The sequence below is a fragment of the Equus quagga genome, chromosome 5 (genome assembly GCF_021613505.1).
Source record: "Equus quagga isolate Etosha38 chromosome 5, UCLA_HA_Equagga_1.0, whole genome shotgun sequence".
Lineage (NCBI taxonomy): Eukaryota > Metazoa > Chordata > Mammalia > Perissodactyla > Equidae > Equus > Equus quagga.
Genome location: NC_060271.1, coordinates 33,331,936 through 33,357,541, shown reverse-complemented (window position 1 = coordinate 33,357,541; position 25,606 = coordinate 33,331,936). Strand labels below are relative to the sequence as shown.

Sequence of the window (25,606 nt, the reverse complement as noted above, 5' to 3'; positions counted from 1 at the left end):
TTTCATCTCTACATTGAAAGATATGAAATAGTATTGGCCAACTATATATTCAAAGTCATCTATAAGGGAAAGCTGTCATGGATGGGTCTCCATTATCATTTTTCTATCTTATCATGCTAAATGTAGAAAGAAAACAAAAATCCCCTACAAGCTATTTTTAGATCATCACTGAGCTGGTTAAATAAACATTATGCCTGCTGTGTAATGTGATTCCCCTAGTGCTTACTCTGCCGAGAAGAAACAGACATTACGCACACTCAATCACATGAGACAGGTTTAGAAAACAGCGGAGTCACCCACCAATGGTCTTCCTGCTCCCAGTAACTCAGTGGAAATTTCTGTCTCGCCACAACACTTGGCTTCTTCTCCCAGTCCCATCTCCCAGTCCCACTAATAAGTTACAGTTCCCTGAAAGCTTTCCCTCAATAACACCAACCAGTTTATGATAAAGCTCATTTTAGGCATCACGTGGTTCTACCCTCATCCCAACCAACACACCAAGTGCTGCTGACAATACAAAAACAAAGACAAGGAAAACCAGGAGGCTAATTAGGCTGGCAAACTTCATCTCAATTAGGCCAGGTCTACTTTGGAGAAAAACACGTCTCTCCAGTTGACCTGGAGGCAAAGGCAGTTATCACTGCACTGTCCATACAACTTATGCTTTTTATGGACATGACCAATACATCTCCTAGGTTTTCTTTCTAAAGTATCCCTGAATGACAGGGTCTGTGTTCTTGACTTCTACTATGAATAACAAGGCCTCAAAGCAAATTGCTTTAGATTTCCCTTCCTTTGAGGATGCTAATTAGTAAGTGGTATCATCAACGAAAACATTAGGCACACAAAAACTTTTTACTTAAACTGGAATGAAATAAACCCTCAAATCATACATTATTTAAAATGCAATCATTTAATTTTTTTTCCCCAACATCAACTAGAGGTCCTGGAATTAAAGTTAGGAAAGGACATGGTTCCTGTGCCCAAGTGATTTACAATTTACTTAACTCAGCTCTAATAGAATGTAGAAAGTGCTGCAAGGACCATGAAAAACATTTCAATAAGTAAAGCAGAAACTGATTAATTCTTCCTGGGAGAAGGAGATTTCCAGAGAGCCTCCACAGTTAACAGTTCAAAAAGGGATGGATGGACAAGCTGGCAATCAGCCATAAGAGGAGAGGGGCACCATGTGTAGGCAAAACAAAGAGTAAAACAGAAGCACAAGACCTGGAAAAAAAGTAGGCCATGTCCGCTGAACCCTGAATAGGTCAGTAATGCCAGAGCACAGAGGTGGGTGAGCCCACAGAATTAGATTAGGGCTGGACTAAAAAGATGTGTCAGGATAAGTAAGGACTTTACCTTGAGCGGAACCCCAGGAAACGCTGAACAAGGCAGCAACATCATTGGATTTGTTTAGTAAAAATAACTATTACAATATGGAATCCTGGAGAAGAGATCTGTGTCAGGGATACCAGTAGTTAGGGCACTATTGCCAACAGTCTAGGAACATGATGAGAAGGGTCTGCTGGTCCACCACAAAGAAGGCAGATTTGAGAGCTAATTAGTATGCTGAAATAGCAGGACTTTCTGAGCAACTAGATATAAGGGTAAGGAAGCTAATGCTCCAAGGTTTGAGGACGGGGTAGCTAAGAATGCATATAGAGCCAAAAATGATTGGGCCCCAGGCCACCTCTCGGACCTCACCTCCTATCCCAGTACTCTCCAACCACACTGGCCTTACTTATTTCCCTCAACGTACCAAGTTTATTTTCTCTTAAAGTCTTTGTATTAGCTGTTTTCTCTGCTTTGGATGAAAAAGTGAAAAATTCAATTGTATTATGTCAAGTTTTAACCGTCAAAGAAACTCCCAGGTACAAAAGTGTAGAGAGCAATCGGACACGTACAGAACAGAGTCAACTACAGAGAGCGTTCTAGGAATCAGTAGCATAAAACCAACAATCTTTGCCATGAACGAAAATAAAAACAGCATATTATCTGAAATAAACACTCTTGAGACAGGCAAAAGAAAATGAATCTTTAAAACAGAAAGATGGAGTTTCTGAAAGGCGGACGCAAACTCCCATTCCCGAGAGTCGGCTTACTGCAGATATCTACTTTTAAAACAAACCATCTATGAAGTAAATCATTTTAAAAATGAGAAAACAGGTTCACAGGAAATAAAGTAACTTGCCCAAGGTCACATTTATAATTGCTGATTCAAAGAGTGAAGCTCAACCTGCTGACACCAATGAAAGTATAGGGAAACAAACACAAGTAGTGAAACAAAATATCAATTAACACAAAACTCAAGACAATGATCACCTGAAGGGAGAAAGAAAGGAGCTCCGATAAAGGAGAGGGGCACAAGAAGGCTTCAAAGATACTGGTGATTGATTTTTTAAGGTGAGTGGTGCTCAGTTGTTTTATTATTCTTCTTTCAAACTGAACATGTTATAATATACCCTTTTATAAGATTATGTATTTCATGATTTTTAAAACAATAGGTGCTTAAAAAAAAAAAGTAAGCAGGATTAGCAATGGTAAAGCAGGGCTACCACAATGCATAACTTGAGGAGCTGTAGCCTGCCGGGCTGCTGGGGCCAACCTGGTGCAGATGAAAGCTCAGTGCAGGATACAACTGGAAGTCAGTTAGTGACAATTACTAGGATTACCAAACAGCTAAATTACAGCTTAGCATAACTTAGTCTGGCTATACTAAGAAATCACACATTTTTAATAAAGTCCATCAACACAGGTATTTAAATTTCTACAGCAGAACCCTCCATCCTGGGAGGCAGGGTAGACAAAACACCTGCTATGTTAGATTGACTCAGGGATAGGAATTGGCAAAATACAGAAATTGAGGAAAGAAAAGGAGCTAGCAATTAATAATCATTAATGATAGGATCAAGGCTAAACAAGAGGAATGTGAAGGCAGGAAGGGGCTTGTCATATTGAGAAGAGAAAGGGATTACAGAATTAGAGGTTTGCAGGCTGTAAAACAGATACAATAGGACTAAACACGGGAAAGGTAGAAGCAGGACGCTGTGGTCAGAAATTTTAGACTTCAAGAACTCAAGAAGAGAACAGTTCTAGGTAGACACCAGGTCTAGACCAGTGCTCTTCAACAGAAGAAGAAAAAGTACTTAGAAAAAGTACAAATAAGCAGGTAAAATTAATTTTAATTAATTTTAATCCAATATACCAAAAATTTCAACTTGCAGTCAATATAAAAACCAAGACATCTCGTCTATCTTACCCTTTATAGTACATCTCAATTTGCACTAGCTGTTTCAAGTGCTCAAAAGCCACAGGTGGCTCTAGCGGCTATAGTATTGGGCAGTGCAGGTCTAGACTGCGTCCATGTGGACTGCTGGATATATGTCCATATATAGTTGCTCTGGGGAAGTCAAAAAAGGGAAGAAAGGAGGGTGAATCCAGAAGCCCACAGGCAATGGTTGGATGGGGCAAAAATGAATGCCAGAAGTCCTCATGGTAAGTAGATGACACACAGTAAAACAGAGCAGCAAATTATAAGCCAAATGCTAAAATCCTCAAAGAATGGCGAAATTTGCCCAGGAAAATCAGGAATGATAGCAAAAAGGAGAGCAATGTATGCATTTGCTGCACAACAGTGATGGGGCAAGGACCTAGAGAGAATAGTAAAAGGCCAGAATAATGTTGAGCCTGCCTCCCAAGATGGAAACAATGTAAGAAAACTAATAGCGTGCACTTGAAAGGATTTCTAGGAAAGTAACCTTACCTAAATTTCCAGAGTAAAGAGACAGAGGGAAGGTGAGAGAGTCCAAGGAAAGCGAGCTAAGGAAGAAACCTGGTACCTGGAACTTCCCAGAAGGTCCACTTACAGGGCAGTAGCAGAGATCCTATGAACACTATAACTATTATGAAATAAAAATATATGCAGATAAGCAAATAAATAGCAGAAGGCAAGTTTCCTGATTCTAGGACTAATCTTCTGGAGCTTAAGAATACATAGTTATATAAACTTTGGAATATTTAATCTTTGAGAAATAAACGGCTTAAATACAGAGTTGGTGGTTAATAAGGAAAATAACTATCTTGCTGGCCTTTTCCAAATAAACCCACTTGTGCCGAGCACACAGTATGTACTCTACAAATATCTGGCACTCAAATATTTTTGGGAAGAATGGTCTTCTAAGAAAATCTTTTTATTCAAAGAAATGGTTTATAACAGTAAAAACAATAAAAAGGAAGTATATTCAATAAAATGGCTTTAAAAATAGGTTTGAAGAGAAATCAAACCACATAAACCCTATTTACCACAACAAATCTATATGTACTCCTGTATTTATTTAAGTCATTTCTAACTTCTTCTGTCAGCCATAACACTAGGAATACACAATAGGCATTTTCTTGCAGAACATTCAATTTCTTATAATTTTTCATTCTCGTAAACATCAAGCAAGATGATAGACACAAAATATGAAAAACACTGCCTCTCCAGACAGATTCTCATTAAGCTTATCTTATTACTAGTTAATCGTCAGCAGAATTATTAATTCCCGATGACACGGCTCATCTAATAAATTAAAAAAATGTACACTATCAATCAAAATCTATCTAATCCAAAGCATGGCTCAAACAGATGACTTGGGGTAAATCTGAATCAAGCTTCAGCCAAAACAAAATACAACTAATCTACCCAAATCCTAATAGATAAGTGCATCACCTCTCCTCCACCCCACTCCTCCTATTCCTGTCCTGAAGCAAAACTATTCTTGTTTTATTTGATTTAATTAGGAAACAATATTTCACCTGTTAAAACAAATGTTTTACGATACTGATTTACAATAAGACAGGGAAAAATAAACTTTACAGAAATGTCAAGTCGCCCTTTCAGGTACAATTTTCAAATATTTAATCTTGAATTCTATTAAAAGAGTTACTAGAGGCCAGTCTGCTGGCGTAGTAGTTAAGTTCACACAATCCACTTTGGCGGCCTGGGGTTCACAGGTTTGAATCCCAGGGACAGACCTGCACTCCTCAAGTCACGCTGTGGTGGCATCACATACAAAATACAGGAAGACTGGCATGGATGTTAGCTCAGGGCTATCTTCCTCAAGCAGAAAGAGGAAGACTGGCAACAGATGTTAGCTCAGGGCCAATCTTCCTCACCAAAAAAAAGAAAAGAAAAGAAAAGAAAAAGAAAAGAAAAGTTACTAAGAAATTTACCAATGGATCATATTTCACCTGTCATTTCTTTTGCCCAGGATTCTACAGAGCAATGAACACATGGCAAAAAGAGGAGTGAGAAGATAGTAGAGAAGAATCCGTAAGAGATTATAATATCCTTCAGGAAATAAAAGACAGCATACACAAACTGTAAATTAATAACCTGTGTTAGCACATGGATTTTTCCAAATACAGCATAATGCAATGAGGACTGCTTCTCAAAGAAGCGAATAACAGATGTGCCTATTAGACAGAATTTTTCCTTTTCAAGTATTATGTTTGCTTGACAGTTAACACTGCTGAATGATTTTCTGCAAAGTTCACAGATGAACCTCACTGGCTTCTAGATAACATCAAGGTCATTACTGTGGCTTTCTAACTAGTTACCCTGGAATTTCTAAACCACTCTACATATCAACTTTGCCTGCACTGTGAGATTTTTCTCAAACAATTTTACAGGGGACATAAATCAGACATAATAAATACAGTGACAAACAAATAAAATCTTTTAACAGCATTAGGCAATAATATTTAATGATATAAATACCCATATAGCAAGGTCTGGTTTTCAGTGATGATGAATAGAGTTATGAATTGATATTAAAGAATTTAGAAAAAGTCCCACAAACATGATATTGAAATGTCAAGCCAGAGTAGACAAAGAATTCACTCCTTAAAATTAATTCTGAACTTAAAAAAGTTAAATACTCTAAAGATATTGTAACACAGGAAATGCAACGAATATTTACCAAGCATCTAGCATTTGCCAGGGCCTTTGCATCTGCTATTTCATTTAATCCTCACACTATCCTGTGCTGTAGGTATTGTTATTTCCATTTAAAAATGGCAAAGCTTCCCACTAGAAGGAGGCTTGACTTAACCACGATCTTGTAATTAACAAGTGGTAGAACTGGGATTCAAAAGCAGCTCTTTATTTTTAAAAAGAAACTCCACTTTCTACAATGCTGGCTTTATACTGCAGCAAACTGAGAATTCTTTTCCATGGTTTATAGTTTGGATGTGGAGGTGAAGCTCTTTGCCTCATAAAAAATAGGAGAAGACTGGCCCCGTGGCCGAGTGGTTAAGTTCGCACGCTCCGCTGCAGGCGGCCCAGTGTTTCGTTGGTTCGAATCCTGGGCGTGGACATGGCACTGCTCATCAAACCATGCTGAGGCAGCGTCCCACATGCCACAACTAGAAGGACCCACAACGAAGAATATACAACTATGTACCGGGGGGCTTTGGGGAGAAAAAAGAAAAAATAAAAAAATAAAATCTTAAAAAAAAAAAGAAAAATAGGAGAAGACTGTACGATCAATCTTTTCTTTAAATTAGATCGATAGAGAGAAAATCGTTCTGGGACTTTATCCCAGTTCAATTGTTGGGCTGTACTCAAGGCCTCTTCAAGAAGTACTCCAGTAGAGAGGTTATTAATCTCTGAATGGAATCTCTTTTCAACACCAGAGACATGACTGCTAACAAATTAAAAGGGCTGTATTTTAAATGTTATCTAACACAAATACTGCTCTTACTTAATTGTGGCTTTTGGACATTTTAAAATAAATGTTTTAGGCAATTCAACCATTCATTAAGTCATAATATGTATTTTATTCTGCATTAGGATCATCCAATAACTCTTACTCTGTTACTTGAAAAACAGATATTTAACAAGCATTACCCTACGCAAAGTGCACTTTAATATCATTCATCACCCATCTCAACGGCTGTGCTTGCCATGCCACTCTATCAACCCAACTCTAGAAATATTTACCACAGTAAACACAATTCTAGAATGAGACAATTTTGACACACCGATTTCACATCATACTCTGTAAACTGAAATATTTAGTACAAAAAATGCTGAAACTTAATCTCTGATATTACATTTATTTAAATATCTTAACATGTGAAGTCAGTTCCTCAGAGACAGTATTTATTTGTACCTAACCACCACACAACTCTACATAAAAGCTCGCTTGTGGATTATATTCTGGGAATATTCAGGCCAGAAAAGAGATCAACTGCTCAGAAAAGGTACTAAATTCTATATTCAATATAGTAGTGAACCGGTTTTAAAAAACCTAAATCCCTACCATGGTATGCTGACGAAACACTTATCCAGCTAAGGAATTCAACCTTACTTATTTAATTCATGACAACAGAACAGCTGGAATATTAAGAAAAGATTCAGACCCTTCCTCAAAACAAGCCTTTCTCAGAACAAGCTCTCTAAGGATGTAACAGAATATTTGGCTCTTTTTCAGTTAAGCTTGTACTTGTAAAATACACTTTTACTGAATTATACAAAAAACTTAACAGTATCAGTCAGAAAAAAAACTTCTCTGTTTAGCCAAATAAAGTACTGCAAACAGCCACAAACTGACACTTTTGGAAAATGCCATTTAGAGCTATTTTCATCCATCAAAGATTTAAAGACTTACTTATGATTCAGGCACTGTACTAGTTATATGGGAGAATGAAAGTCTTGCTGTTTTAAAAAATTTGAAAACCACCATCCTGTAGCTTTAAATCCAGGAAGATTTGATTGTATTGAAGCCAAAAGTACCTGCAACCAACGTGTTCTTACTCTGCTAGTACGAGAAGGGTCAATTATACAACATCTGTCAGGATACAATTTGATTCTATCATCAAAATAAATTGGTATACATTATCAACACTGTAAAAACTATTTGAGTACAGACTGTAATGCACAGTATATTATCCGTAAGTTAACAGGCAAAAACAATCCTATTCAGAAGGCAAACCCAAGCTGCGGGCAGACAGCAAAGGGCCTAACACAGTCTCCTGTAGACACGAGATAGAAATGGCTTCTCAATCATCAAAGCCGCTTCTCCTAAACTGAGAACTGGCCCAATTCAGTACATCCGTATGTGGTCTAGAAATGGGGGTGCTTTCTGCTCCTTTCACTGAAAACCGCTCACAACAAAGGTCTAGGAAGTCTCATTTAGGCAGTGAGTATTCCCTATTCCACAGCTTGGTTCTCAATATTAGAATTACCTGGGCCCCATCCCAAGGAATTAAATGCGCATCTTTGGAGAATGGGATCCACCCATCTGAAGACTCCGGTGGCAGCCAAGAATGAGAACCAGTGATCTCCTTCTCATTTCTGAGTAGTGACATTACACGCAGCAGGCAAACACTGTACTGAATTTACTACCATTTTTATATTCTTTATACTTAATTCAATATCTAAAATGCTATGGGTTTTTGCCTTTTACTAGACAGTGATGGACACATATAATAGGACGGCTTTCACAATATACCTGGGACTCAATATACCTGACAGGCTACTCATGTTCCCACGACTGTAATATGTTACTCAAAGCTCTGTTTTTCCCTACACAGTATAATAACCCAGTTCCCTCTCCAATCCCAGTACCAGTTCCCCCAAAGCTGTTGAGCGAAAAGCACTGGTCTGTCTATGAGGAGAATTTACTGCCTGGTTCACTGAATTCTCAGGCACCAAAGGTATTCCATAATCTGTGCACTCCTGGCTCTCTGCTTCCAACGTCAGGCAACGTCAGGGTCTGCTATTCATCACACCTCCTGTTCTTCTGCTGATAACCACCACTATCATCTCAACTACTCTCCTCCCTCCATTCCTCCTGCTTTTATTTAGTCTTCAGTTTCTTGACAGTTTCTTCTCCTATTTCTCATCCAAAACATCCCTGGCCAGAGTTGCCATTTCATTCACTTGCCACACTGGACACAATCTTCACCCTAGGTCCTACTGCTCCCCTGTTAAGACCATATCTTCCTCCACCAGCTTCTTGAATTCCAGATTTAGTCATGTGGCTCTACATTTAAAACCCAAAAGTATAAATACTGTGTGGTTGAATTTTTCTAAAGCCCCAATTTTTCAAATTTATCTTCCCCAAAGTTGTTTCAGGTCAATTGTTTAAAAATCAAAACAGGGGCCAGCCCGGTGGTGCAGCAGTTAAGTTCCCACATTCCGCTTCGGCAGCTAGGGGTTCGCCGGTTTGGATCCTGGATGTGGACATGGCACTGCTTGGCAAGACATGCTGTGGTAGGCATCCCACATATAAAGTAGAGGAAGACGGGCACAGATGTTAGCTCAGGGCCAGTCTTCCTCAGCAAAAAGAGGAGTTTTGGCAGCAGATATTAGCTCAGGGCTAATCTTCTTCAAATAAAAAAATCAAAACATACTATTTGCTGTTTCATAAAAACAGTAAGTGGTGGTTGTTGTCCCAGAATTATTTATGAAAGCCTAGTTTGTCTAAAATGAACCTGAAATAAAGCACTATGGTGAATTATGAGAAAGCAAGAAAGAATGCAAGCAGTTGGGAACTGAGGATTTGGACTCGTCCTCAGGGTCCAATGGTGCTACCTAAGGTACCTCAAGCAAATCATTTCACTTTTCACACTCAACCTTCCCGATTTACAAAATGGGGATAGTCCTATCTATCTTATAGGATTACTGTAATGATGAAATAAATACAAGGAAGTAATTGAGAAATGCTCTGAAAACTCTAGCCTATAAAGTAATTTATCATCAAGATATTATCCTCAAATATAGTAATCTGATAATAGGAGGGCACAATAAACAGTTCATACTGTTACCATTTAAGTTATATTAAGAAGGGCAGCTTTTAGTTAAAATTATTTCCACGTGCTTCCACAGTGAGATTCCCTCTACCACTGTCCTGTCTCTGCTCAGAAGTTGCTATTTTTGAGGAGAATCTGTCCATCTGATTCCTCCAGCATTAGGTCTACTTTCAGACCCTGTTAAAGCAATAGCTTCTAGTATGAGAGTGTCTTTTACAAAGACCCTCTAGGGACAGCCCTTCTTCAAGAAATCCTATTGCTGAACGTTTTTGGAGTAGCTCAAACTAAGCAGAACACAAAGACTTGGTGAAGGATGTCTTTTTGATGCATTCAGCTTTCTGAGTTTTCCTCTTTTCTATTAAGTTGTACAGAGTTTTATAATCCCATTTTCTAATACACACTTCAGCTTTTTCCTCCTTTGGTTTTATACTTCCTAATTTCATTGCTGCCGAAGTTAAAAAACAATCACTCTCAAAACTAAAGAGTATGAGCTTGTACAGTAGTGCCTTCTAGGTCCTTGACACTTAGTTTCTTTGCCTGTTGGCCAGCCTCCAGTTCTTTTGCTATTTCCCTCCCTTCTTAAATGTTGCCAAATGGTTATGTAAATAAGCCAGCTGGCTTCTGAGTCATCACTTCTGTATCCAACTTCTCTAACTCCCAACATGAACCTTGATATACTCTATGAATCCATAACTGTCCTTGGAATTTTTCAGATTTTTTTGAACACGGCAGCTGTTGCTCATATACTAGTATTTCTGTCACTCCTTCTAAACACGCCTATCCTCTTGGTGGTAACCCAAGACGCTTTTCTCTAAACCTGCTATTGTTTTCTAAAAGGAGAAAATCTTCATGTGTGTAAAATTTAAAAAGCTAAGAAGAAACACAATATTTAGTCTATACTGCATTTGGTGTAAAGAAATAACTGCTGATTTGGCAATCATTTCTTATATACGACACCGAAGGCACAGGCAATGAGACAAAAAACAGACAAGATTTCATCGAAATTAAACACTTTTGTGCAAAGGACACTATCAACAGAGTGAAAGGCAACTAAAGAGATGGGAGAAAATATCTGCAAATCATCTATCTGATAAGGAATTGAAATCCAGAATATATAAAAAACTCCTACAACTCAACAACAACAACAAAAATTCAATTAGAAAATGGGCAAAGGACTTGAACATCTCTCCAAAGAATATATATAAATGACCAATAAGCACATGAAAAGATGTCCAACATCACTAATCATTAGTGACACGGAAATGTTTTACACCCAAACACACACGCATATGAATATTCTGACGCCATCATCAAGTTTGCTATTATCAAAAGCAGCATGTTCTGAATGACAGTAGACACGAGTTGGCCAGTTCAAAGCTGGAAGCATTATAACGAGAGTTAGTTATGATATAAAAGCTCTTCATTCCTGGTATTAGATAAATCACTGTAGCAACTTACAGCTAGTGTTTTACAATCAACATCATCAGAATAAGAAGTACACTGATTAGGGGCATGAATTAAAGGAAATCTGCAATCCTTAAATTACAACGTAACAGTCCTCCATTCACATCACTGGTTCATTTATTTTCAACTTTTCTTATCTTCTGATATATGACTTTAACACTACACATTGTCCTCTCAGTAACACTTTATTCACAACGCACAAATTTGATCCAAAGTGCTATTTGTCATTCATTTCTAAAGATAACATTTTCTGTTTTGATTTTATCAAGTCAAGAATCTTTTAAATTTCCAAATAGATTTTGTTATTGTTTTTTTACTCTTACATTATAAGACTGTAAAATTATGTTCAACTAAATTATAATTCTCTTAAGTTTTAAAAACTAATTACGTTCTGTAGAGTTTCAGCTTAAACATAATTTGCATTTTGTTATTCTTTTGTTGTTAAGCTCTTATTCTGTAGAAGTACATTCAGAAAAGAATATATGATTGGAATTTTACATTTTTCTCTGTAGCCTAACATATGACTGAATTTTGTAAATGCTCCTTGAGTATCTGGGGGCAAAAAAAAGAGATAAGTCTTAGCTGAATGAAAAAAATTGAAAAGAATTTATTATTATTTATAATTATTATTTCATTCAAGCTGTCCATAGCCTTTTACATTTTTTATTTTAGTTGAATCAGTAAAAAGTTCTGGTTTTTTTTCCTTTGGAGGAAGATTAGCCCTGAGCTAACTGCTGCATATCTTCCTCTTTTTGTTGAGGAAGACTGGCCCTGAGCTAACATCCGTGCCCATCTTCTTCTACTTCCTGCATGGGACGCCTGCCACAGCATGTCTTGCCAAGCAGTGCCATGTCCGCACCCAGGATCCAAACTGGCAGACCCTGGGCCGCTGAAACAGAACGTGCGAACTTAACCAATGTGCCACCAGGCCAGCCCCCTCTCTCTGTATTTTTAAAGTTTGATAATTATGATGTTCAAATCATTGACATCCTCAATTATTTTTATCTTGGTTGAATGTGTACAAAATCTCTTTCATATATATTCTTGTGCTAATATATATACTTATATAAAGTAAGTTTACTATTCCTGTCATTATCTATATCAGGGGTTGGCAAACTATGGCCTTTGGAATGTACTTTTATAAGGGTAGCTGAGAAAGGGTTTTACAAATTTACAAATTTAAAGGGTTAAAAAGGAAGAAGAAGAACATGCAAAAGATCATCTGGTCCATAAAACCCAAAATAGTTATTATCTGGTCTCTATACTTAAAGTTTGCTCATCTATGTCAGGGGTAGGCAATTTTTTTCTGTAAAAGTCCAGATAGTAAATATTTTAGGCTTTGCAGGTCATACAATCTTAGTAACTAATCAACTCTGCACTTGTAGCACAAAAGCAGAATTCACAACTAAATTAGTATGGCTGTATTCCAGTAAAACTTTACTTATCAAAAACAGGAGGGGGGCCAGATTTGGCCCTTTGCAAAACCCTCAACTATATGATAAGTTACTGATCTAGCCATTTCTCTGAGAAGTCAGTCTCCCACACTAATTATGAATAGGTCAATTTCTTTTTCCGCTCTCTCTTTTCTTTTTTTGGCTGAGGAAGATACACCCTAAGCTAACATCTGTTGCCAATCTTTCTATTCCTTTTTATGTGAGCTGCTGCCACAGCATGGCCGCTAAGAGACTAGTGGTGTGGTTCCACACTCAGGAACCAAACCCAGGCTGCCAAAGCAGCATGCACTAAACTTTAACCACTAGGCCATCGAGGCTGGCCCCAATTTCAATTTCTTTTACATTTACTTTATAGATATATCCCAACCCAATTATTAAGTAAATAGAGTTTATGCTATTAGAACTTCTAGAAATTAAATCTTTTATGGTAGGAATTCTTTCTCTCTCCCATATGGCTTTTTGCCTTGAATTCTACGTTGACATCTAAAGGCTATTTATACCTGCTTTCTTTTTATCAGGATTTTTCTGTTAAGGTTTCCACACTTTTGTTTTCAATCTTTCCATGTCATATTTAAACTCACATACCTAGATTTTGGCTTTTGACCAATTTGAGTCACTATTTAATAGGAGAATTTAACTTCATATTACAGTTACCAACATGCTCCACAGTCCTTCTATTTCATCATATTTACTTTGTATTACCCCCTTTTTTCCATGTTTTGTTGAATTTATTGGGGTTGGGGCCGGCCCAGTGGCATAGTGGTTAAGTTCTCGCTCCACTTCAGCAACCCAGGGTTTGAAGGTTTGGATCCCAGGCGCGGGCCTATCCATCACTCATTAAGCCATGCTATGGCAGCATCCCACATATAAAATAGAGGAAGACTGGCACAGATGTTCGCTCAGAGCCAATTGTCCTCACCAAAAGAAAAAGAAATAATTCATTGGGGTTTACTGGTCCCATCTTATTCTTTACTAATAAGGAAATTATACATCCTCTTGCCATGGTTTGTGCCAGTTACTTACATACTGTCTTTCAGCTCTAACTCACCCTGTAAGTGGGAGGGTGCTTTCACCTCCTGTCAGATCCCCAGCCTCTCAAAGCCATTTAGAGATGCCAGAAGCAGACAGGCATACACACTTGATATTCAAAGTACCAGCCTCACCTCACTCTCTTACCTACTGAGTTTCTGACATCCAAAACCAACCTGCAGTAACTCATTTCTCAGAAGTGTGAGTCCTAAAGGACCCTTCCTCCAAGCTCCTAGGTTCTGACACCACCACCATTTTCTCTCTCATTCTCTCAGCTCTAAGGATGTTAGCTGCTTCCTGCAGTTATTAATCTCTGGATTACCTCAGCATCCCCTTGATAATCAATTAGTTACTATAACAAATTCATATATTAAATCTCCTCTATTTGAAATATTTAGTATGGTTTCTATTTTTTCCCTGACAAAACTTTTAACAGTTGCACTGCTAAACTAATTAGGATGTCATGTTGTCAGCCGTACTAAACAGGCAGGTCAAAATTTTGGAACTGAACTGTAAAAGAAGATGAGCAATTTTAGTGGTGATGAAGAACAATAAGATTTGAAGTAATAAACAGTCTTGACGAATACAGTGTAGTACCCGAACATGGAGGACCACTGGTAGGGAACTTAAAAAAGAAGATTTATTTTGCCCGTGAAGTGTAACAAAATACTGGCAGCATGATTTCTTTCTTCTACATATCACCTACTTAGGTACCTATGGAACAAAATACTGGGCAGACAGAAAAGATCATACAAAAGAGAGAGAATTCAGATAGTTTGAGAGTTTATCATTCCTCACAAAGAAAAAAAAGTCTATCAATCAATGAAAAGTTTAGAATCAGATTTAGCTCTTCCTGTTACCGAACTATCAGTGTGACTAAACATTTGAGAAAAAGGAACAGTAAATAAATATATGCATTGAGAACAAAAGTTTGGTTTGGTAAGTAAATTATAACATTTTATCTTCAAAACAGTAATTCTATATGTCACTCTATAATATTCATTGTTTATAGTTAATTGATTTTACTTGCTTTAAATATGTTACGAGCTTTAGATATAACTCAACCTCTCCTTCACTATTCACTGACAGAATTTAAAATTACCAGAAAGCTACATGGTGTGTGTGTTCTCTGCTTTTCATTTTCTTTATTACATCACGAGTGGTAGCCAGAGAAATCAAGAAGAGCTTCCCAGGATGTGTCCAGAGGAAACAACTCTTCAAATCTAAGAGGGAGAAAATCCTAAACCCTTTTCCCTCTGAGTTTAGATGAAAATGAAAAACATCATCAACAAAATACTGAGCGTGTATCAAATACAACAAAAGAAATTTGAGAAATCACAATCATTTCTTCCTAATTGGTTCTTACAAAATTCTTTGGCTTTCTGAAACACTGTTGAATTAACGTAGGATTGATTTTTAAAACCCTCACTCTTCATACTTAGATATTTCAAAATGTGAGTTCTAGTCTTCTAGATTCGCCAAACGCAATCTAAAACCTGGGGTTTAAGGTGAGGAAAGTCTGAACAATAATTGCACTTAACTATCATTCTTGCAGCAACAGTTAAAAAGTAACCACAGAAATTCTGAAAGAAAATCAATGGGATTTTTTTCTAGCTACATGCAATGGAAAGGAAGGCATACTCAAACAAGCATATAAAAATTAGGCATTTTTCATGGTAAGTTATAAGACTGTATAAAAGATGAAATTCACCTAACAGGAAAACATTTAGTGAAGTCCTACTTTATAAATATGGTTGTGACTGTTTTTGTTAATAAAAACAAAAAATAACAAGAGCTGAAATTCTCTAATCAAATATGACTACATTAAAATAAATCTTAACAATTAGAGGAAAGAGCTTACCACAATTATTTAGCATATATTGGATGAAACTACATACATAAATGATCTAGGTATTTTATAGGCCTTTATGACTTACTTTTATACTAATGATATTTGCAAAGGCATGTTAATTTATAAAGTGTTTAATGACAGTATCTGTTGAAGAAATTTTCAACAAGGTGAAAATTTTTAAGTATGTATGTATATTATGAACTGGAAAAAAACAAAACAAAACAGAGGATTTGGGACCACCAGGACCAACTCAACACAGTCAGTACTTCAAGTTTCCAAGCCCACATCAACCCCCCATGTGCCATGCATGAACGCAGCTTCCAAATATCACTCAGACATCCACACATTCCAAACATCACCTCAAAGCCTGCTTATACAGCCACAAGGCGTTCCCTGGGGGAGAAAGGGAGTATAAAAATGATAAATTTTGCTTTGCTTTCTTTTTTTAAGAAAATTCTATACTCATCTATGTCAACAATGAAATGTGAAAAACTTTCAAACTTTCCTCTACTTTAGCCTGGTTTAGCAAAGCTGATTGTCAGAGTTGTCAAACTTAATTTACTTTCTTCATGAAAGCCAAAAGTAAAAAAGTATAAAAACTTGCATGCAGTAAATAAAATCACTATTTATCATATGAATAAAGAAAGCAGTTTACAAAGCCTGAAACAATCGGTCAACCAACAACTGAGAGGCAACACTGAGAATTTTTCTCTAGTAAAACAAGACCTCTGAAAGCAAAATGAAGTCTGGGTGTTGGATAAAGTGAAAAGTAGGTATCATGAGTCATTTGAAACTCATCCTTTACTATCAAAAGTTATAGTGTCACAATAAATGTCATGATCAATCACTATTCCTCCGTGAAGAACTCCTCTGCTCAGTATTTCCGCAGACAATAAAGAATCTACATGGAGGATCATATTCCATCACCATCTCAGTCCACTACATAACATGACTCAGTTGATCTCTCAGAAAAAAGAGAAACAAAACGAGATTTCCAGGAGCAGCATGCAGAAAACTATTACTCCAATTCTTTGGTACTATTCTGATCATGTCTTCTCACTGATCACTGTGAACATATTTTAGGAGTCTAGACATTGACACCAAGAGAAAAAAGAAAAGGTCCAGATATTGAACCTGGTAATCAGTGCCAGTTTGGTCTCCTCATTTTGAAAATTAATTAAGTTAAAGCAAATGTACCAGCAATTAAGCAGTAAGGAGGAAACATTTTCGTTTTGCTTAACATAAGTAATTTAAGATAATTCCAGTAACAAACTTCTGGTATTTAAAAAAATACAAAATGAAACAATGCAAAGTTTGCTTAATTTTAAATCTGAAATTGAGAATTCAAAAAATTTCCATAATAACAACTGGCTCTCTGAAGTAGTTTCCAAAACCCATGGAGATCTTAAACGGAATTCAGATCTCATCTAATACAAGGCTCTTGCCTATAAAGAGGAAAACTGAGCATTAATAGGAACTTCCACTGGGTCAAACTTGAAATAGTTACAGGCAGGGTTGGGACTGTAACCCAGGTCTCTTGACTCCCAGGAAAGTGCCTTTCTCTACTTTGAAATTCATGTCAGCCCTGATTATCAGTTCCCGTACACTAAACCCAGCATATATGGAGTTAAAACCAAAACTTTCATTCCCTGCTTACTCCCTGGCTCCCAAGCTCCAGAATCCACTATCCATGGAGACCAACAGCCAAGGTCACCCACTTGGATTCCTTATCACCTCCTCCTCCTCGCTGCAAGCAGCCTCCCAAGGCTGAACCACCAAGGCCACTGCCCGCCCCCTACAAGCCACATTCCTCACAAACCCTTAAAACCCCTCGCCTCCCATCTTTTGGGGAGACGAGGCAAAATGAAACAAATTTGAGGGCTCACTCTCATCTCCCGGCTGATATCATCCGAAATAAAAACGCTTGCCCTGCTATAAGCCTGGCATTCCCGTTATTTGGCCCCTCTTGTGTAGCAGGTAAGGAACTTGCTCATAAGCGCTAACAAAATCTGCCAGAAAAGATACTTTTAAATTCCAAAGTCTTTACCTTTTCCAGAGTAAGGACATTCTGGGTTTAGAGACTGTACAAATGCTGTCATTTCAAAGCAACTGAAAAGAATCCACACCTAAAAAGACTCTCTCTCTCACAAATTTACCACAGTTTGGAAATGTCATTTTAACGATTAATCTCTAATGGCGTTAATAGTAAAAAGTTTTTTACTTTGACTAAACAAAACTTCCAGAAGGGAGAGGGCAGAAAGATCTAGAAGACATGTAACAAAGGAAAACGTACACAAAGCCTTAAAATTTGCCATGTGCACACGTGTATGATCGTGTTACACATGTGTATAAAATCCTATCTTGAAGGGAAAGAAGTGAAGAGGCTGCCACTGATGATGTAAGGAAGAGACTGGGAGCAATTTTCTACATTTTCCCTCTTCTATGTTTCAAAGCTATGAAAATTCACTTTTCTTCAGCTTAGCTGCTTTCACTTAGAACCTAATAGATTCATTTAGTGTCAAATCACAGACACAGGTAGCTACTTGGGACAAAAAGATCTGATTCACAGAAGAAAGGGAAACTGTCACATCAAAAAGGGCTGTTGATAAAAAGGTTTCTTTAATCTTATCTTCAGTTTATTTGAGTCTAATAGTGCAAAAGAATAAACCACACTACTGCCAAAAGAAAATGAGCAAGGCTGGCCGCTATTTTCATCCTCATACAAGGGAAAAGCAAAAACCTACAATAAGCAAAACCTGGACAACAGCTCAAACTCCTGGGGAGAGCTTCAGAGTTTCACATCAATACCAGACAGGTTGCTAAATTAGATGAGTTACACACACACACACACACAAATCCTGAGGAGAACCAAGTCTGACAGGCATGAAAATAATAAATGGCACATACTGAAAGCATCTAGCATGTCCTATTCTGAGGCAGGATTTTATATAACCTTCATAACAACCCTCCTTAAAGGGTGGTAGAATTCTAATTCTCCCCCATATAGCAAATGAAGAAACCAAGTTCTAGAGATATTAAATAATTTCCCCAACATCACGTAACCAGAAAGTGACAGACCACGCCCCAGAACCTAAGTCTATTTGACTCCAAGCCTTTTTCCTCTATTTTGAAAGCTCTGCGGGGCCGGCTCTGAGGCCGAGTGGTTAAGTTCGTGCGCTCCGCTGCGGGGGCCCAGGGTTCGGAGCCTGGGCGCGGACATGGCACCGCTCATCAGGCCACGTTGAGGCGGCATCCCACATCCCACAACTAGAAGGACCTGCAACTAAGATATACAACTATGCACCGGGGGGGGGGGGGGGGGGCGGGGTTTGGGAATAAAAGAAGAAAAAAAAAAAAAAGATGGGCAACAGTTGTCAGCCCAGGGGCAAATCCTTAAAAAAAAAAAAAAAACAAAAAAAAAACAAAGCTCTGCTTTCCATTATGATCCACAAATGTATCAAGTGTTTAACCTAAGGAGACTGAGTTTCCCATAAAACTCCTCATTTTCCCAGGTATGTCAATTTAGAAAAACTTCCTCACTCTATCAACAGACGTTAAGATGTGGTTAGGAGACAAATGAATCCATACAAGCCTGCCTCTGTGGGAAATGCGGGGGGGGGGGGGGGGAATGGAGCAGTGAACCAGGTGTGACGTACTGGGTTCATCCATCAGATCAGACAAAATGGTAGCAAAAGAGACCACAAAGAAAAGCAAATATTTGGTGACACTTCATCCCGGGATTCATGTACCCTGACATCAAAAGGCAACTAATAAAATGACATACAGAAAGGCATCTGTGGGTTCAACAACTGAGACGACTGCGAGATCATCCTTTCAGCCTTCCTTCAATACAAACTACGCATTTGCAAGCAGCCTTGTCTTTCAGAAAACTTAAGTGCTTTGGGACAACCTCTTGGGTCAAATCACAATTTGAAACAGTATAAATTTGAAATGGAAAACTAAGTTTTCTCCCTTATGTGCCAGTTATAGGTTGCCTGTCTTTCAACTCAAAATTCGCCTTGTTTGCCTGTACAGTGAAAATGGATCTGGGCTCTTTAAATGTTTTTCCATTTCAGCTGGCACAACGTTAAGCTTCGTCAGTGGAGGGCACTGTGCAGACAGTGCAGGAGGAAAGGGTTTAGCTTCTTGGCTCCTCTGGGCTTGCACTGCAGTAGAGGTAGCTCCTATAGAATCTGGCTTCTTCCGCGCTCTGCTGCCAAACACTGCATAGCTTCTTCAGTGCCAGGTTTCTGCTGCAATGCACAGCAGCCAGCAGTACCCAGTGGCCAAGAGCTGCCCCTGGTGCCCTTGCAGGCAATTCTGCAGCAGAATGCCTCCTCTAAGAAACTTCCCTGTGAAAGCACAATTCTGGCAAGTTGCAGAAGGTAGATTTCCAGTATGTTCCACTGATGTGACACCACAGCAACTTCTCTACCCCTCAGCAAGCCACAGCATGCCCTGTCCAATAAGATCTGGATCTGTGCCCAGGGTGGGCAGAGCAGTCTCTTACTTAACACTAACTACCATGAAATAAGGAGGCACAAGGTTTCGTACGCCTTTTTTTGGATTTTGCAGGCAACATAGACTACATTTGAGTGTCCTACACCTCGACCAACCTACAGAGCCACCTAGGAGGTTTCCAAATTTGAGTTTGGAAAAAAAGTGAGTGAGGAACAGAACAAAAGAAGGCTCTGAAGCAAGTTCAGGTTGCAGAGCAAGCTGCTCTATCACATGGGACCTAGGATCCAGCAGACCCAAGGTTATTTGAGATGTCTATGGTAAACAGATGCTGTGAGGAGCCTCTAGCCACTGTGAACTGCAATAGCTCTTTGCTAAAGGAGATCGATGCGAGAGAAGCCAGCTTTCCACACTGTCTCACAGAGCGAATTTCCAGCAAGTTCCACAGGAAGGACTTCTAGCATGTTCCACTGGTATGACACTACATGACTTCTCTACCATTAGGTGAGCCACGGCCATGCATTCTCTGATAGCCCTGGAGAAGATGACTCTTCCATGGGTACCCTATCTCAAAGACAGGAGAAGCAGCTACTCCTCATGTTTGCTATTTTTATATTCTTTAGAGTTCTCTTCCTTATTAGGCAATCCTTCATTACTCCAATCCCGTTATACTTAATAAGCCTTTACATTAAACTTCCCCTATTCAAATTACTAAACAGTTTTTCTCTCCTGATTAGAGTCAGATCAATCTACCTTATTAATAGCTTGGATGATTCTGTTCAGTGCCATGAAAACCAACACAAGAACTTCATTTTAAACAATTAAGAAATGATTTTGACATGTTTTAGTTTTAAAACTCAAACAAATAGGAATGATTTAGACCAAGTTTAAGCATAGCACGAAGTCCAAATTAATTTACATCTTCCTTAATAGGGCTATTTCAATCATGGTTTGGCAAGCTTTACAATCCTTCTCCAAACATTCTGTAGGCTAAACTATCAATCAGCCCCTAACATAATCACTAGCTTTTAGCATTTTTAGTAAGTAACTCCTTATCATTCTTATTACTCAAGCTCTAAAAGGCATAAAATATGGAAGCCAAAATTGAAAACAGTTATAAAATCAATCTTCACTAGTAAAAGGAGCAGTTCTTATGTGTAAATACTGACAATCTCAAACAGCACGGGTGAAGGTTATTGGCTTGACTCTCTCCACATTCCAATAAGAGACTTCATAACTCTAGCCCTCTCTTCATCACAAGGAAACTCAAATAAGCATGTGATAGTGGACTAGTGCAAGCTGGCGGTATCTTGGGAAATGGCTTAAAATACAGAAGACCTATAGTGACACCTTCTTAAAAGATTGTTTCAATGTCTGTTGTGCCTGTTAATTAGAAATACACTAAGCAGTTCACTACTCTTTAACAGTTCAACAAAATTTTAAGCCTAACAAATTCCAGTAATCTATTTAGGAGTCAAAAACCAAACCAACAAACAAAAAAGCCCACTAAAATTACTTAAGAAGGAAAGACACCCACAATTTTTACAAAAGTAGAAGATAACCACCAACACTCTACCAAAAAGGGAGAGGGAGACTAGCAGATTATGCATTAAAGAGCAAGTAAGTGCTTTGTGGTTTTTTTTTTTTTCCTTTTTCTCCCCAAAGCCCCCCGGTACATGGTTGTATATTTTTAGTTGTGGGTCCTTCTAATTGTGGCATGTGGGACGCCGCCTCAGCATGGCTTGATGAGCTGTGCCATGTCCTCACCCAGGATCCGAACTGGCGAAACCTTGGGCCGCTGAAGTGGAGTGGAGGAACTTAACCACTCGGCCACGTGGCCGGCCCCAAGTGGGGTTTTTAATGGACTTTAGAATCATTCTCTATTTTCTAAAACAACAAAAAGGAAAACTAAATATCACTGGAAGTTCATTTTGAATGACTCCATAATGAAATGTATCAAATTGTTAGTAGCCAATATTATGGGACATGTGTCTAAAAATATGCAAAGACAAAACAGAAATTAATCTTCAAGCAACGTTGTATGTTACTGCTTAAAAGTTAGCTTTAGAAAAACAGAAATGCTGCTTTTACATAGAAATTTCTTTTGAAAAATGAGTTTTTCTTACTTGAGAGAGTCCAGGGGACGATGCATGTCCCGGGGGCGTTGCCGCAAGATTTGGATGCCCCTTGTTTATTTCATGTGCTGAATAAGGGGAAGGGGTCGGGGGTCCCGGCTGTCTTGCTACTTGTGTTACCTGTGAGGAAATCAATATTTAATAAGAGTATTATATTAATAACTCAATCTTAATATAGCTCAACTAGCTAATTTTTAAAAATTGGATTCTCCATCTCACCATTTATAATAAGTGCCAGACTAAAGGCTTATATTTTCAAGAATGAAGTAATGAAATTCTTAGAAAAAAATGAACATTTCATCAATTTGGTAAAAGATTATTGAAGCATAATCTAAAACCAAAACCCATAAAGAAAAACATATGCTAGATGAAAGTCAGACTTGAAACTACATACTGTACAATGCCATTTACATGACATTTTGTAAAAGGAACAAAAAAGAGATAAATGATTGCAAAGGGAAGAGGATGACTATACAACAAGCACAAGGAGATGTTGGAGGACAACATAACTGTCCTGCATCTTGACTGCAGTGGGGGAGATGACATGTCTTGATGTGTTTGTCAAAACTCACAGAATTATACACTAAAAAAGGTAAATTTTACGGTATGTAAATTATATCTCAATAAACCTGAACCAGAAACAGAGCAAGTTACTTATAGAGTATAATCTCATTTTAGTTTTTAAAAAAGTACATCTAAATATACATGCACATATGTATATATATTTCTATATGCATACCCGTCTACATATGTGTGCCCATACATAGAACATGCATATACACATACAAATATAATATATCATATTAAAAAGATCTGTAAGGGTGCCGGCCCCGTGGCTGAGTGGTTAAGTTCGTGTGGTCCACTCCGGCGGTCCAGGGTTTTGCCAGCTCAGATCCTGGGCACAGACCCGGCACCACTCATCAGGCCATGCTGAGGCGGCGGCCCACATGGCGCAACCAGAGGCACTCACAACTGGAATATACAACTATGTACTGGGGGTCTTTGGGGAGAAGAAGAGAAAAAAGAAGAAGAAGATTGCCAACAGATGTTAGCTCAGGTGCCAATCTTTAAAAAAAATTAAAAACAAACAAAAAAAGATCTGTAAGGAGCATTACAGGTATTTCCTTTTTTCCTCATTTTTATTTTCCAATATAGTTCAAGTAATGAACTTGTACAACAGAAAAATAATGAGCATATTTTTGTGTAAACAAAAATTACATTTCCCCACCTTCTGCTGGCAATACACTGCCCATCAGCCTTTGACAGATATGAAATCACATCACTTAGGCCCCTTTCTAGAGTCCAGCAATCAACCCTAGCCAGCAGCTCTCTATCACAGTCTATCCCAGACCAGTACTGTCAGTCTGCAAACCTCTATTAATGGGGGGTCAATTCTGCAGTCATCTAATATTAAAGAATCCATTCTCCTTAGGGTGGGGTTCTCTCTCTCTCTCTTTTTTTTTTTTTTGGTGAGGAAGACTGGGCCTGAGCTAAGATCTGTTGCCAATCTTCCTCTTTTTTTTCCCCCTCCCCATAGTACATAGTTGTATATACTTGTTGCAAGTCATTCTAGTTTCTCCATGTGGGATGCCACCACAGCATGGTTTGATGAGCAGTGTGTAGGTCCACGCCCAGGATCTGAACCGGCGAACCCCAAGCCGCCGAAGAGGAGCACACAAACTTAACCACTACGCCACTGGCCAGGCCCCATCTAAGTTCTGAGATCCTCTGAATTCTATCAGAGTCAAAGTCTCTGCCCAAGTATTAAGAAAAGTGGTCTCCAAATGACATTAGATTCTCCTGGAATTCCCTCAATCAGTCAGAAGCTCTGAAGAAAGTCTACTCCTTGGTACCCTAACCTTCAAATCCCTTATGTCCATCTAAAAGACATAAACACCTACAGGCTTGGCTACCTGACCCCAATGCTGAAATAAAATGGAACCATGGAGAACTAACCAAAGTCAAAAGTTTACAGGCTAAAAGAGAATGAATGATGCTAAAATGTGACCAAAGTTTAAGACTTAAATTAATTGTATTTAATTTCTATTGCTTTTTTAATAGCTTCATGCTTTTCACAAAAAGCTGTTTCCAATTTTGAGTGAAAATTACATTTATAAGAGCATGAGGTTTACCATGAAATGTTACAGCATTTATTAAGTCTCATCAGGAAAATTTTGCAAAGGATAAAAATTAAATTGCTAAACACCTACTTTAGAAAACTAATAACCAGAAATGAAGAGTTTTTACAAGCAAAATTCTCACCAATAAGGCTTTATAAATTTATACTCTTATTTCACGTTTCAGAATAAATTATTTTGATATTTTGCTGCAGTAAAACATCAAAATGGATACAAATTTTTAACATTAGATAAGAAATTTGCACAATGAAATAAAGTGAAAGCAAAGAAGTTAGCTATGCAAAATCCACGTTGGGGCAATTCTCTGATTCATTCTGATAAAACGACCAAAGATTAAATGCACCCAGGACAATAAACCATAGTATGAAAAAACGTAAAACAAACTGCTACCGAACAAGAATAAATATCAAAATATATTACTATACCCATGTTACTAATAACAAAAGTAAAATTTTTAAAACTTCAACCCAGTAATGGCAGGGATCGAAGGAAACACGACATAGGTAGATACCGTGAATGGATTCACCAGGTCCCCAGAACTATAGAGAAATGAGTTACAATTGCCTTAAACCCATACCCAAAAATGATTCCATTTTGGGATACATATCCTAAAGAAATACTCTTACCTCAAAAATTAGTAACTTGAAGATATATCCAACAGCACTATACATGACAGCAAAAAAAGTAGAAACAGCAAATAATGGAAAAATAAAGTAACATAATTGGACTAAAGACATCAGACATATACAGATGTGGAGTGCTATCAACAGAAATGAATATGTAAAATAATCGGGAATAAAAAAGAAAAAAATACACTCTCTAGAACTGTAAAGAAATTCTTCTATATCTGACAAAGACCAAAAGAATTCGTCAATGACTTCAGATGCAGATCAGTGTTTACTTGGTTCATTTTTCTCTCAAAACTGCTTGAGTGCACATTTTAAAAATACTGTTATCACTCCGTAAAAAACAAATGTTTGTGAGAAAGAGAGAAGGTTATTTTGCCAAAGCCAAAACTACTACACTATTGCTACATTAAAAATTTCTGTAAAGGAAGCAGCAAAGAAAAACAACATTCCCAGGCAAATATCCCAGAGGTGTGCACCCTCTGTTGTTCCTACCAGCTATGCCCCACTGCAGGGATCCTGTGGTGTTATATAGTCTAGCAGCGCATTCCCTCCCAAATCTGAGGGTTTCTACTAATAAAAACAAGCCAAAGAAAACAAATTTGTATCAAAGTAATAGAAAAGCTAGGAGAATGTCATTCTAAAAAAT

General features: G+C 37.9%; 1 protein-coding gene across 15 annotated transcripts in view; it reads right to left on the bottom strand.

The window, feature by feature from the left end:
• EIF4G3 (eukaryotic translation initiation factor 4 gamma 3) overlaps positions 1-25,606 on the bottom strand; it is a 314,955-nt gene that overhangs the window by 173,184 nt on the left and 116,165 nt on the right. For 12 of the 15 annotated variants that reach the window (XM_046660843.1, XM_046660844.1, XM_046660849.1 and 9 more), the window contains exon 3: positions 22,185-22,313. The exons of the other annotated variants lie outside the window; for them this stretch is intronic. In XM_046660843.1, the coding sequence (XP_046516799.1) occupies positions 22,185-22,313 (129 nt within the window). The remainder of the gene's footprint in view (positions 1-22,184; positions 22,314-25,606) is intronic. 15 annotated transcript variants of the gene reach the window in all.